General features: G+C 36.5%; 2 protein-coding genes across 4 annotated transcripts in view; one reads left to right on the top strand and one right to left on the bottom strand.

Moving 5' to 3' along the window:
• The first annotated feature begins 5,456 nt into the window (after positions 1-5,456).
• The window catches only part of LOC122404868, a 133,582-nt gene continuing 123,012 nt past the window's right edge, over positions 5,457-16,026 (top strand). Inside the window, exons 1-2 of the mRNA XM_043409185.1 lie at positions 5,457-5,574; positions 7,842-7,912. Of these exons, the coding sequence (XP_043265120.1) occupies positions 5,476-5,574; positions 7,842-7,912 (170 nt within the window). The 5' untranslated portion in view covers positions 5,457-5,475. The remainder of the gene's footprint in view (positions 5,575-7,841; positions 7,913-16,026) is intronic.
• LOC122404866 (A-kinase anchor protein 17A) lies at positions 7,749-11,961 on the bottom strand. 3 transcript variants are annotated; one of them, XM_043409183.1, is made up of 7 exons: positions 11,390-11,961; positions 10,403-11,031; positions 10,052-10,200; positions 9,778-9,985; positions 9,521-9,700; positions 9,326-9,449; positions 7,749-9,253 (listed from the first exon to the last, which is right to left on the bottom strand). In XM_043409183.1, exons 1-7 carry the CDS (start codon positions 11,559-11,561, stop codon positions 8,349-8,351), a joined length of 2,367 nt encoding a protein of 788 aa, XP_043265118.1. In that variant the 5' UTR covers positions 11,562-11,961; the 3' UTR covers positions 7,749-8,348. The 3 variants fall into 3 exon arrangements, with proteins under 3 accessions (XP_043265118.1, XP_043265117.1, XP_043265119.1); XM_043409182.1 differs by having other exon boundaries at positions 7,750-9,253; positions 9,506-9,700; XM_043409184.1 differs by having other exon boundaries at positions 7,751-9,253; positions 9,506-9,700; positions 10,403-11,132; positions 11,390-11,411.

Here is a 16,026-nt window from a genome sequence, read left to right as displayed (position 1 = left end):
ATTCTGGCAGTCAAATATCAAAGTCCATAAGGTGAAAAGTCTATTCGTATACCTCGTCTATGAGTCGCGCTTTCAATTTAGGGGGCACTGATGCTACTTTACCAGTTTAGCATCATTTCTAACGTTACCGATTTTCCATAGAATAAGATCATAACGCCAATAGTGGTCACAATTGTAACTAAGTTTGCTGAACCACCATCCAATGTTTTTTTCACTCGCAATCTAACCAACGGGTTATAGAAAACGACCATAGCGCTTTTATGGTAGGAAATGGAATTAGAGGAACTCTCGTTTTCCAATAGACTGCAGCCGTACGGACCAGAGTCGGACATGAATAGATTCATTCCATTAGAATAATCAATCCACGAGTGTGATTGAAAATTTAGTCGTCAGAAGAAAGGCGCGATTAAGCTGCGGAGAATCACACATGATACAGCTCATTCAGCTACTTCGTGATTCCTAAACACTACCCTGAAAAGCAAACGCGAAAAAATAATCGCAACACTAAAAACAATCGCGATAAAATTCATATTATATGCGACTTGCAACGCGATCAGTATACGTATTTCGCAACACTAATAAAATCACGTATTAAATAATGCGCAACGCTAATTTTCCTAATGAGCTCAGCTGTCCCGGGTTGCTTCTCGATGCTGGAGCAGGCACCAGTGTTATATTTGGGCATTTAATTAGTCGGAACTCTAGATTAAAACAAACGCGATCAGTGACTATTCGCAACGCTAATGCAAAACGCGATGCCCAGAAACACTGAACGTCGTGGTACAAGTACCATCTGAAAAACTACCAAATACTACAACTACAGACGAATACAGTGACACGGTAGAACCAAATAATGATTCTCCATTCTCATCCGAAGATGAAGATGAAGAACCATTCGTTGCAGCCCACTCTTGAGACAGTTTGTCAGGGCCTCTTCGACTCCATCGAGTCTTTTCTTTCTTCGGCGGTCCTGCCAAAGCCTGAAACTTAATACATACCAGGCTCAAGGTTCCGTGCAATACCCGGTCCTCAAACAATGCTACAAATTGTTTGAGGAACAGGTGTGGAGAACCTCGAGCGGGACGAGCGATTCGGGGAACCTACCGCGGGCGATCACGACCGCGAAGAGAGACTGTACAGTCTCGCGATTCCAAGAATCGAAACTAAAACCAAAACAAACGGTACAATCCGCTTGGATCGGCTAATGTTTCGATTCTCCAAATCGAACTACAGGAATAAGGTCTGCCACAGAAATAAAATCTGTAACAGCTCTATCCTGACCCTACCTACTTACAACTAACACACATACCAGAAAATTAAGTTACCTACCTACCTAACGCTATATTTAAAAAATTCCAAAACTCATTCTCGCAAACAACCACTCCACGGTTCTCACACATAATGTCCGGGCGCAAGAGCCTAAACTAGAGAGGATTCCCCGGGGTTCCTCCGACACCCGAACATTGTAACAACATTCATACTCTAAGGTACGTACCATTTACTGAAATCGGCTGACAAAAACTAACGACCATTGCGTGTTTTTATTATATGTACGTACAAGTATTTATACAGAACGTTTTAATATTATCTTTAATAAAATATAATATGTGTAAAATTGAGAAGTTAATCTATCAAGCATTTTATAATATTATTGTCGTGTATGCAGTATCAACTATTGTCAAACAAATGGAAAATAGACATTTGATATTATTGTTATAATTGATGAGAATTTAGTGTTAGAAAATTCTGAATTACAAAATAATGAACTTTTGAAACGACGCACTTCCACAGCCTAACCACACACACATGTGGAAAGTACGTCGTGCACGATACACTAGCATTGTCAGCCGCACATATATAGATTATTATTATTATAAATCTAAGTCATCGTGCCCATTGCCTTCACTCACACAAGTAGCACCTGAGCACTTGAGTGAGATTAGGCAATGAACACGGAAAAATAACCTGAAAATCCTGGACTAGAAAAATGATTATAGTGAATACTAACGAATAACGAAAAAGTATTTATTTCTTTCTTTCACTGGACTTTCCATTTGTAATAAACGAAGAGCAAAAGTTTAATACACATTAATAATGAAAAATATTATTAAAGAAGAAAATTATTCTGATTACAATTGAATTACTTAAGGGGAAAGATTTGAATCAAGACTTTACAATAAAACAATTTACATTGAAAATTTAAGGTAAGTTATTAAAGCAAATTAATTAAAATATTCAAACCTCGGACGATTCTGTCGTCAAAGCGTATTTTTTAAAGATACAAACAGTACATAATGCTTGACTCAAGAATTGATCCGTCGCGATATGTTTTCTTGTACATGGATTGAAACATTATATTTTTTAATACGTAAGGAATGAGTTTTGTATCATGGAATCAAAGTCATGAAATTATATTTAAATGCGAGACATGAACAATATAAAAAACAATCAATATTCACAATTATATATTTAATAATCATTCTATAGTGAATATGGTTAATTTAATAAAATAATTTATCATACTATGGCACTTTTATTTGTTACAATAGAAATCGCGGAGCACAAGAAAACCCTAGCCTGAACTAGAAAAAATATAATAGCGTAAGTACGATTCGTACCCGTGGTCACTGTATTCGTAAAAAATACCACGTATACAACTGGTCGCCCGTGTTGATTCGGATATTTTATCCTACAACATGGTTGGGGACCAGAGGAAACAAAATAGCATGCGACTCACCAATTGTTGAATGCAAGCACCCGGACGACGATGTTGGCTAGTAGGAGTCATCAGCGAAGTCAGCAACAAAGTCAGCATCAATGTCAGCAGCGAAATCATCGACGAGGTTCTCTGGATCCACAAGTACGATGACGAGATGTCAGGATCCTGTAAAAAGAAAGAGTAAATATTTTGTCGAATAGGTTTCTACCGTATTTGCAAACTTGATGTAGGAATATTTGAAGCAAATAACTTTTTTTGAGCGTACTCGGAACAAAATACAAAGGATACTTACATTTTTCACGCGTGGGCATCTCCAAATACTGTTCTTCGCATAGATAGAGGTTTCCTGTCGAAACTTGTTCAGACTCTCAAAGCACCATTGCGTCGTCGCGACGATTGCGTGGCCGTAGTTTGACCGTCCTATGTGTTCGAATTGTAATTACGAACTCTAACAGATCAAGTGCATTAAAATCAGTATATTAAACATAAAGTGAACACGATATACGTTCTAGGAGATGATAATTTTATTTGTAGATATAATAATTAATGTCGATTAGTTTTGGAAGAAAAGGCGTCAAACTGACTCGACTTTTTTCGAGATTCCGCTTGAATATATGTATGTATAATAGACTCGTATTAATATTGAATGAAAACAGCGACAGAGAACGTCGGAGAATACTATTAGCGATTAGAAATGGTTGGATTACAGTAATTAAAAAGTACTCACCTCATTAGACGCTACGCGTCTAACCACGCCAACTTCCACAAATCGAGTGACAAGCGCCGTGCAGGTTAGCCGTTACCGCTGCGAAGTGACGAGTAGAGTGGTGGGGTGGGGCGGCCCACCGTCTCGACTCTCGGTGCGAATTTCCGAAAGAAAGGTTAAACCTTCTATTTCGAATAACATTGGTGATGTACATATTTAGGATCTGCGGATATAAAATAAATACAAATTGATATCAGACAAACAATTAATTACTTAATGACTTATTATCGTTATACCCTTGTGACGTCACAATGTAACGCTGCCTGTGATTGGCGCTGCTTGAACATTGAATATCGATATATTACGCGACACGTAATTGACTAGATCGATGGAAATATGTACTTAATAATATGTAAATACATTAATTTTTAATCCGAGATTTAATCACTATTTTTAATATAAATTTTGTGAATGCAACAACAGACGAAAAATATCTAGAGAGTATACAAAAACAATAATTTTTCATTAACAGTATTCTAGTCTATTACTCGTTTGTACCTAGTTCTTGTATATTCTAAAATATTTTGTAAAAGTAATTTTATTCTTACCACTGTTAGCATTCGTAAACCAGGGATAGTAATCTGATACGGCTGTGAAATCTGAGTAAGTCAGTGTTTACATCCTTGGCCGTCAGCCTCTCGACTTCACCTTGGAGCTGGGCTCGCGAATTCCTTCTCCGCGTATCTCGAAAAACTATTGTCGTGCGTGTCTACACGATGTCTACATTGCCCGTGCCGTTAATCCGCGTGTTACGAAAAAATATTGCCACTGACATCTATTCTATAGTTCGTTTATGCCTGCACTACAGAGTAACAGTCTGATTTGCATATAGTCCGTCTTTCGTACCATCCCAGTGTCAATTCTCCTGTGTCAAATCTAGTGGAAATTTAAACCAATAACTTTAGAAAATATACTATACACAAAAGGAACGTTTATATAAGAAAGTGATTGAAATTTGGATTGAAAATTCGTATTTACACATTATATACTTTTATGATCAGAATTATTTCAATCGATCTAGTTATTTACGTGTCGCGCAATATATCGATATTCAATGTTCAAGCAGCGCCAATGACAGGCAGCGTTAGATTGTGACGTCACAAGGGTATATCGATAATAAATCATTAAGTAATTAATTGTTTGTCTGATATCAATTTGTATTTATTTTATATCCGCAGATCCTAAATATGTATATCACCAACGTTATTTGAAATAGAAGGTTTAACTTTTCTTTCGGAAATATACACCGAGAGTCGAGACGGTGGACCGCCCCTCCCCACCACTCTACTCGTCACTTCGCAGCGGTAACGGCTATTCTGCTTGGCGCTTGTCACTCGATTTGTGGAAGTTGGTGTGGTGAGACGCGTAGCGTCTAATGAGGTGAGTACTTTTTAATTACTGTAATCCAACCATTTCTAATCGCTAATAGTATTCTCCGACGTTCTCTGTCGCTGTTTTCATTCAATATTAATACGCGTCTATTATAAATACATATATTCAAGCGGAATCGCGAAAAAAGTCGAGTCAGTTTGACGCCTTTTCTTTCAAAACTAATCGACATTAATTATTATATCTACAAATAAAATTATCATCTCCTAGAACGTATATCGTGTTCACTTTATGTTTAATATACTGATTTTAATGCATTTGATCTGTTAGAGTTCGTAATTACAATTCGAACACATAGGACGGTCAAACTACGGCCACGCAATCGACGCGACGACGCCATGGTGCTTTGAGAATCTGAACAAGTTTCGACAGGAAACCTCTATCTATGCGAAGAACAGTATTTGGCGATGCCCACGCGTGAAAAATGTAAGTATCCTTTGTATTTTGTTTCGAGTACGCTCAAAAAAATTTATTTGATTCAAATATTCCTACATCAAGTTTTCAAATACGGTAGAAACCTATTCGACAACATATTTACTCTTTCTTTTTACAGGATCCTGACATCTCGTCATCGTACTTGTGGATCCAGAGAACCTCGTCGATGATTCCGCTACTGACATTGATGCTGACTTTGTTTCTGACTTCGCTGATGACTCCTACAAGCCAACATCGTCGTCCGGGTGCTTGCATTCAACAATTGGTGAGTCGCATGCTATTTTGTTTCCTCTGGTCCCCAACCATGTTGTAGGATAAAATATCCGAATCAACACGGGCGACCAGTTGTATACGTGGTATTTTTTACGAATACAGTGACCACGGGTACGAATCGTACTTACGCTATTATATTTTTTCTAGTTCAGGCTAGGGTTTTCTTGTGCTCCGCGATTTCTATTGTAACAAATAAAAGTGCCATAGTATGATAAATTATTTTATTAAATTAACTATATTCACTATATAATGATTATTGAATATATAATTGTGAATATTGATTGTTTTTTATATTGTTCATGTCTTTCATTTAAATATAATTTCATGACTTTGATTCCAAGATATGAAACTCTTTCCTTACGTATTGAAAAATATAATGTTTCAATCCATGTACAAGAAAACATTTCGCGACGGATCAATTCTTGAGTCAAGCATTATGTACTGTTTGTATCTTTAAAAAATACGCCTTGACGACAGAATCGTCCGAGGTTTGAACATTTTAATTAATTTGCTTTAATAACTTACCTTAAATTTTCAAAGTAAATTGTTTTATTGTAAAGTCTTGATTAAAATCTTTCCCCTTAAGTAATTCAATTGTAATCAGAATAATTTTCTTCTTTAATAATATTTTTCATTATTAATGTGTATTAAACTTTTGCTCTTCGTTTATTACAAATGGAAAGTCCAGTGAAAGAAAGAAATAAATACTTTTTCGTTATTCGTTAGTATTCACTATAATCATTTTTCTAGTTCAGGATTTTCAGGTTATTTTTCCGTGTTCATTGCCTAATCTCATTCAAGTGCCCAGGTGCTACTTGGGTGAGTGAAGGCAATGGGCACGATGACTTAGATTTATAATAATAATAATCTATATATGTGCGGCTGGCAATGCTAGTGTATCGTGCACGACGTACTTTCCACATATGTGTGTGTGGTTAGGCTGCGGAAGTGCGTCGTTTCAAAAGTTCATTATTTTGTAATTCAGAATTTTCTAACACTAAATTCCCATCAATTTTAACAATAATATCAAATGTCTATTTTCCATTTGTTTGACAATAGTTGATACTGCATACACGACAGTAATATTATAAAATGCTTGATAGATTAACTTCTCAATTTAACACATATTATATTTTATTAAAGATAATATTAAAACGTTCTGTATAAATACTTGTACGTACATATAATAAAAACACGCAATGGTCGTTAGTTTTTGTCAGCCGATTTCAGTAAATGGTACGTACCTTAGAGTATGAATGTTGGTACAATGTTCGGGTGTCGGAGGAACCCCGGGGAATCCTCTCTAGTTTAGGCTCTTGCGCCCGGACATTATGTGTGAGAACCGTGGAGTGGTTGTTTGCGAGAATGAGTTTTGGAATTTTTTAAATATAGCGTTAGGTAGGTAGGTAACTTAATTTTCTGGTATGTGTGTTAGTTGTAAGTAGGTAGGGTCAGGATAGAGCTGATACAGATTTTATTTCTGTGGCAGACCTATTCCTGTAGTTCGATTTGGAGAATCAAAACATTAGCCGATACAAGCGGATTGTACCGTTTGTTTTGGTTTTAGTTTCGATTCTTGGAATCGCGAGACTGTACAGTCGCTCTTCGCGGTCGTGGTCGCCCGCGGTAGGTTCCCCGAAACGCTCGTCCCGCTCGAGGTTCTCCACACCTGTTCCTCAAACAATTTATAGCATTGTTTGAGGACCGGGTATTGCACGGAACCTTGAGCCTTGTATGTATTAAGTTTCAGGCTTTGGCAGGACCGCCGAAGAAAGAAAAGACTCGATGGAGTCGAAGAGGCCCTGACAAACTGTCTCAAGAGTGGGCTGCAACGAATGGTTCTTCATCTTCATCTTCGGATGAGAATGGAGAATCATTATTTGGTTCTACCGTGTCACTGTATTCGTCTGTAGTTGTAGTATTTGGTAGTTTTTCAGATGGTACTTGTACCACGACGTTCAGTGTTTCTGGGCATCGCGTTTTGCATTAGCGTTGCGAATAGTCACTGATCGCGTTTGTTTTAATCTAGAGTTCCGACTAATTAAATGCCCAAATATAACACTGGTGCCTGCTTCAGCATGGAGAAGCAACCCGGGACAGCTGAGCTCATTAGGAAAATTAGCGTTGCGCATTATTTAATACGTGATTTTATTAGTGTTGCGAAATACGTATACTGATCGCGTTGCAAGTCGCATATAATATGAATTTTATCGCGATTGTTTTTAGTGTTGCGATTATTTTTTCGTGTTTGCTTTTCAGCTCGTCCGTGCCTGTACCATCAGTCATCATGTTGGCAATGTTGAGAGTGGTACACATTCTCGTCTAACAAGGTTGGGTATATTTGTTTTTTTTTTTAAGAAATAACGCTTAACTTGTCGATGTCGTATTTATTTCGAACACCGCTTGAATTTAAAAATGCAGTACTCTGATCGTTTCTTAGATTCATGTACTACAGAAACACATTATCCATAACATATACACAATCGTTTCTTGTAATTTATGCTATGAAAACATAGGATCTATGCGTTAGCAATTACTTTTGCTTTCTTTTATTTACTTATTTAATTGCTTAAGATTAGGAAGAACTATCACGTAAACAAAAATATATTTTTTTTTTTCGTCAAACAAACACTACAGACATCTGAATATATACAAGTACAGTTACACAAATTCTCACAGCTTTTGTACACGGTATTGCAACACGATGCATTCTTTTTACGTGATAGGATCGAAGACACAAAACGGAAGAAATGTCTTAAGTTGTTGTCAGTCGGAAGTTGTGTTCTCGGGTTGAGAAGTTTGTGGCGCTTCTTTATTCGTAACCGTTTGATCTTGCGTGAGCGTCGAGTTATCCGAATTCACTTTATGATTAATAGTACCGATTCCTTTCGACCAGGAACAACTTCTTCTACCGGGAGATTTTGGCATAGACCAAGTGCTGCTACGAGATCTTCTTTTAGGGGATGCAGTTCGAGACTTTGCTCTTGTTACTTTCACCTTCGATGTTGATCGGTCTCGTTTCCGTCTATAGCGACTTCTGGTATTATTTCTGGATTTCGAACGACTTCGCGAACGAGATTTTCTCCTAGATCTTGATCGACGAGTTCGAGACCTTACCCTTGTAGGCGACTTTGATCTTGATTTCGATCTTCCGCGTCGTCTTCTCGATCGAGATCTGCTTCTACTTCTACTGCGTCTTCGGCTTCGTGATCTCGAACCAATCCTCGACTTTGATCTTGTTCGCGACCTTGGTCGTGATCTCGATCTACTTCGCGATTTAGAGCTAGTACGGGACTTGGATCTTGACCTTAATCTCGACCTCGATCTCTGTCTTGACTTGGATCTTGATCGAGATTTGCTGAACGACCTATTACGACTACGGGACCGAGAACTTCTGAAGTCGAAAGAATGATAATCCTGGCCCACTAAGTGAGCAAAATACTTGTAGTATTCCTCGTTATACAAATGAGGGTTGAACGTGTGCAGTGTGCGAGGACTTCCAGCATTACGCCATAGAAACCCCCTTCCTCTTCCGCGTGGAAAACGCCCACCTCTGGACACGCCTCTTGATAAAGCGGGGTAAATCATGGGTAACGCTGCTTCGTAGTACCACGGTTGTGGAAACCGTTGGTAGAGAGTTGGGTAGGGAAGAGTCTCCAAGGCAGTAGGGGCTAAAAAATCAGATAGGTATAGTTAAATATATTTGAGAGTTGATAATGATTCTTTCTGTTAATGACACTTACCTGTTGACGAAGATGGATACGAAACGTTCTGTTTGAGAACGCTTTTCAATTTCTTCGTTTGTCCTTCCGCATCTGAATCCTCGCTCAGACTCGCAGAATTTGCAGAATCCTTTTTATGTTTCTTCTGGGAAAAATTTACAATTACTCATTCTAACAAACTAAGTAAATTACAATGCATACCTTTGTCTTTTTCTCCTTTTTCGATTTCTTTCGTTTCGATTTTTTCATTTTTTTCTCATTCTTTCCGTCTTTTGCACCCTCGTCTGAACTTAATATTTGAATGTTACCGTCTGGTTTACTATTTTTTTTTTCTTCTTTCCTTGCATCTGTGTTCGACACTTCATCAATTTTAATTTCATTATTTTCCACTTTTATCTTAAAATACAAAATGCATTTAAATTGATTTTATGAATATGAAGATTTTGTGAACCAGAAGTTTCTTACAATTGTACCTTTATCCTGTCAAATAATTCATCTAACAAGCGGATGCTTTCAAGCTGCCTTTGTGCTTTTATTAATTTTTGCCCTTCTCTGGCGATTTTCATAGACACTTTATCTTCTTCCTTTTTACGAAATATAGTCAAAGCTTTGCGTTTGCGTTTCTCTTCTCGTTTTTGTCTTCTTCCTTGCTTTGCTACTATATCAGCTTCTTCTTTTTTTCTACAAATAGAAGTACATAACACAATTCGAGCAATGTTTAAAACTACTAAGTCTACTGCTAATTACTTTTGTTCAGCGCGACGTTTCTCTTCAGCTTCTTCTTTTCTACGAAGCCTTTCTGCTGCTAATGTATCCTGTGCTATTAGACGCTTTCTTTCAAATTCTCTATGCGCGACAGTACTATCGCTCATATGTTTTGTTTTGTCAAAATTTATCTGCATATATTAATCGAATTAACAATGATATGTTTTGTTATATCGATAACAAGAGAATTAATTGTAAGAGAAGGAAGAACATAAAAACGCACGTCGTCGCGACGAATTAAACGGAGATAAGGAGAGAGTTTCAAGTGGGCAAAATTGCGGTCACTTAAGCGGGCATTACTGTATAGATAAAAGCTTCCTATCTTAAAAATACCTTTATTGCAGATGTAAAAGCATTTTCGCCTTCCTTTTTCAGAATCTTCATGCCACGTAGTGCATCCATAGCTCTAACGAAATCCATATATTCGACGTACTGAATATAGGCATCAAAAAATATTCCATCTTCGTAACTAAACTTATTTATGTTTGTGCCAAGACGCATCCTAGATCTATAAGGATCAGCAGCAGGTACATCGACTCTTCTAAGTGTTCCCCATTTTTTAAAAATTTTTGTAATCAAGGATTCGCTAGGTACAGTTGCACCATCTTCCATAAACCACTTAACAGGCAAGCCTGTTATATGTATAGTATCAGGCCTTTCTCCAGGCTTTAATTCATTCATGTGTTTTGCATCTCTGAAGTAAGAATCCCAACTGTGTCTTGTGGGAAAATCATCCTTTGCCTCTGCAGCACGAACTTTTAAAATGTTGGAGAATCCAGACAGATTCAAACGCTGTGAGTCTAGTCTTGCAAGTACACGTTGCAGTCTGCATCTGTCTTGCAAGTCTCCTTCCAGTCTGATAAATTCCAGTGTACTCTTGGCTACCTTCAGAGATGCAAACTCGTCCGGTAGTATAAAGGCACGTATCTTCTCCATTACTTCCCATGTTGATATAGTTTTTCCTGTTTATATCGCAGTTAATTTTCTGTAAAAACCTATTATGCTAAAAATATTATGTGTAATTACAGATTTGCACTGAATTTAAAATAACAGCACATATTTCCTGTCACAAAAGTCAATATTATTAGTGATAATAGTAGTTAACAAATAGAATTCATAAACCTCGTATAGAATCAAAGGATTAAGTATACATTAATAGATTTTATCGATACTAAGCATTTAAATAAAAAAAAATCATGGAAAACGTTGATTTCGAAAGATAATTTTAAATGCAAACATAAAGTTCACAGTATTCGGAAGATACGTAAATATAGTAGTAGTGAATTCAAAGCATCTGCAATTCTTTAATGATCATTTTACCTGGGACTTTCAGTTGGGGAAGATTAACAGACACATTTATTTTTGCAACTGGTTTTAAATAAAGCGCGCGTGGTGTATATAGAGGTACGATGTCGCTGAGATCCCTACAGCTTCGAAATTGGTTAACAACCTCACTACTGGAATTTTCACTTACCTTCTTACCATCGCTCATTATTAATCTAATGTACCCTTAATCAGAAGAAAACGCGATGTTCGTGACAGAGACTACAAATATTGTTAAATATCTATCTTACGACGAGTAAGCTCAGTAAGGTGAAAACTTGTTCAGTAGAGAGGTTGTGCATCCATTCGAAACAACTACAAAATCTTCCCCGGCCTGATTTTCTTTCTCCACTTCACTGTTATATCGTTTCATTCACCACGAATCGGTTCACTCTCACCGATTTACTTTTACCGTTATATCACCGTCAATTTTACAGCGGAATCATTCCGTCTCTCACGTACTGTCAAACTCCACCGATCGAACACTGTAAATATCAAGAGCAATTCAGAAAGACACAAAACGCTTCCTTCGATGTCATGTCCGCGATCGAGTCCAAAATCATTGAATACTTAGCGTACAATGTGCAATGCGTGCTGCAAGATACGTCATGTAGGGAATTTTCAATTATTACCAAATGACGCACGCGCATACGTTCGTTGGTGAAATGCGTCTTCTAAACAGTAAATTATAGGGAGTAGAAAAAAAGTCCCTAGGCTGGTATATTTTTATTTCTGTATTAATTTTGATCGATAAGCGATTCCTTCGATATCTTCTTTCTGTTACCGATTCCTTCGACACTTTTGTCTTTCACTCTTTTATGCGATGTCGTAGAATGTAAACACGCGCAATTATTTCTTTCTGCAATGTGCAAAAGACGGTTCGTTGCAATTACAAAAGTCTTCGATGAACAATTGAAATATTCATTGGGAACTGCCTTCTGCCAAATTGCTAGGATCGTATAAATGCAGCGTGGTTACGATCGTGCTTAAAATATTTGCTATTATCTTAGTTATACGACCGGCGCCCCCCTAGACCTATCATTTTCTTATCTGCTACATATTTATCGTAATTTGAGAAGGTTGTCGTAATGCATGTCTGTTAGTTGATCAATAATATTTCATATTCGAAATAGGGAAGAGAAGAGGGGGTGGAAGTTTGTCAGTTGTAAATTTTATACACGATATTCCAGAGTGGAGATGTCGGAGTACCTGTTCTTGTAACAATGTTCGCGTAAAACCCAGAGAAAGAATCGAGTTTAGAGAATGATTAACTTACTCTTTTGTCCAAAACCAGTATCTCTAGTGAAATGTAATAGTTTATTATTAAAAATCAGACAAATTGTTGTACATTAATTGTAAACGACTCAAACTTTCGATTATACATATTGAATATTGAATTTGTGCTGTTTCTTGATCCACTGGTGCGGAGATCACGCGTTTTTAAAGAACCCCATGCCGAAATAATAAACTGTGTAATTCTTGTATCGCAGTAACGACGTAATAACAGTTTATTGATAATATCTGTAATATTTAGAATCTATTAGACTAACAATTATTTTGTTAACATATTCGGTACTGTTGACAATATCAGTTGTATAGAATAAAGTATTTAGCGTATAAACATTCTAATCTTAGATCTGATTAATAACACTTGAACGATCGATTTTATTACTTTAACCCCTTGACGCACACGCTCGTGACATATGCAAATTAGTGCACTAATACTTCGATTATTACAGAAATTTTCAGCCTCGATCTTCTGCAATAATCGAAACAATCTCATTTGTTGCTCAGCGATTATCCTCTCGATTTTTCGACACCGTGTGATTAATAAAACTCTCACACAATAAAAAAGGTTCTAGTGAATATACAATAATTTTGGAAACTGTCATTTTCTTGTATTTTTAATATAATTAACTTAGAAGAAGGAAAAGACCGTGCGTTAAGAGGTTAAACACGAGTCCAGAGATACATTAAACAATTAGATATTTTACTCAAATACCATTTAAACCACATGCAGTTTAGTTCGTGAACGTTGAATAGTCAAGTATTGTTGCCCGATGAAATCATTTTGTAGATTAATAATAAGGAAGAATTACTCTTTCATCGACAGCAACATCGTGAAGTACGACATGCACGTTTTAAAAGTCTTAAAATTGAAGTCCATTTTTTTATTAATTAATACTCATGCCATGGTATACAAACTGACAGTTCCATTGTTACATACGTTTCCGAAATTTTCCATGTTCATTTTATACAATCCACCCGCGGTCAATTCGCACGGTTTGCTGGATCTCATTTGTAAAGTGTGGAGCACTTTTTGTATTTTCACTGGGGTATGATACCATTCGGAGCTGTACCTAACGCCCACGAAGAGTTACGTTTAGTTTAAATATAGCAATGCATTTTAAATACTTATTTTTAACACACACATGTTATTCGTGACCTCTGAGCTGTAATCGGTAATTATTTGTCCGGGCAAACTGAGGAAGAATAGATGAATATTCTGAGCACCGAAGAAAATTGCGTGTCTTATAGCTTCGTCAGGTTCGTCCAAGTGCATAACAACCTAACAAACAAAATGCAGGCTTATTTAATAGCTCTACAATAATAATATCGTCGGGGAAAGTTATTCTTACTTGAAAAGCTGTGACGCTAACACCGATCATGTTAAATCCGATCTGAAGCAAGAAATTCTTTCGATTTATTCTATCCAGGAACTCGAAGAACCTTGAAACACAACAAAATAATCAGTCAGTCGAATAACATAAATTGTCCGATCCGTTTTTTTCTCTATATTAATATTAATTGCTACAAACTGGATGGCTTTATTGTGTGCTTCCACACATTCTCTGGCATCTTCGTATCCACCGTCAATCGCGGCGAGTCCATTAGTAATCCCATTAGTTTCTGTTGATTTCTTAATCTTATGTCTGCATTCATTAGAATCACTCGAATAAACAAACTGTGCCATTGCAATATCGGAAGAAAATAAAATTCTTTAGTTCATGCCAACGTGATGTTGTGCGAATGATTTATGAGGTGGGCGTCAAGCGATTGCAAATGCACTAGTACTCGACAAAGCATATTTTGGTACAACGATTCAATGTATAACAATTTATTCCTATCGTTTGTTTCTCCAAAACTATTCATGAAAACGGTATTGTTCTACATATTAGGATTCTGTTGAAACAAGTACTATACATACGATATACAGGTCGTGGAAAACTGAAAGAGTAATCAGAAATATTCCGGAAAAGTATCGAAGTAATGAAATGCAATTGGAAGGATGCTATATCGTGCACTGTTTTATATTTTATTAATATATTTACCCGCACACGGCAAACAATCCAGAGGCATGATGAGCTATGACCATGTACAGAGAATCGACAGCGATTACCGATAGTACAGCAGCAATTGAACAGAAACTCGCATGGAAATAGATGGGATAAAAATTTTCGTCGCTGTCTACGAAGTAATAAAGTTTGAATACTTGCTGTCGCGGTCGTGTTTCGTTTAGCGGCATAATGATATCCAACACAGGATGAACCAAGGGAAGCAATAAAAATAATAACAAACCCGGCAATAATACACCTGAAAAATTAAAAGATTCTCTATACAAAATCCTTTTAAAATAAAAACTTTTTAAAAAATTACGATAAAGCATCCTACCTCTATAGAATTCTGCAATTTTACTTCCCTTTTTGGTTATTTCATCCAGAATGTGCACGGTACCGTTTACCTCCAACAGATCCCATTCCTCTTTTACAGAGATAAATATTTTTTTCAGCTGTAACAGTTTTCATTCGTATCACTTTACATTTAATAAGCTCCCCTCGCGATAGCTCGCGTACGTACATTTTGTCTGTTGAAATAAAGGCTTAATGATTTCACGATGCTAGTTACGGTTGTAATTAAATGTGGTTGGCACTCGATGACTCCATCCAAGTCATTTTCGACGAACGATATGTAAATTGCGAACAACTGTCGAATTACGTTTGTTAGTTTTCAGATATTTATATTCACTAAGTTTTGTAATTTTTTGGCTATTTTAATAATAGCAATTTTTCGTCGATATTGTTTAGCGTCCTATTTTTGGTATACATTGTTGAATTAATATTACTTACCGTAGGCATTACAAGACTAACGCAAGCCCCCACCACCACAGTCACGATAATTTTATTTACCAGGTCCGTATGAGCTGAATAATGCCCCGTAATTATCAAATACTTTTTAAGCGTATTATAATAAGAAATGTCGAATGCGCTGCTAACTCGTCGTCCACCAATTTGAATCACTGAATCATATTTGTGAAATATAAATTATAATGATTTGAAGCAAACGATTTACATTCTTGGTGGTCCAAATGAAGTTCAAATAAAATAATTGAATAAATAGTAATTGCACATAATAATGGCCCTTCTTTTATTAGTAGACTGAGGATCTTTATGCAAATGGGAGCTTTGAAGAGGGTTGTCTCAATCCCTAAATAATTTCCATCTTATTCGAAGTATTTCTTATATTTTTGTATATTAAGTGTATTCTGTAGTTTTTTAAAAATGTAAATTCTTGACAAAATACATAAATATCCACAGTCTACTTATCAATGAAACGAGAATGTATGCAGTGTTTCT

This window comes from Colletes gigas, unplaced genomic scaffold, assembly GCF_013123115.1.
Source record: "Colletes gigas isolate AHSC1104 unplaced genomic scaffold, ASM1312311v1 Colletes_gigas_Sc00003, whole genome shotgun sequence".
Taxonomy (NCBI): domain Eukaryota; kingdom Metazoa; phylum Arthropoda; class Insecta; order Hymenoptera; family Colletidae; genus Colletes; species Colletes gigas.
This window is presented reverse-complemented; position numbering and strand designations above follow the sequence as displayed.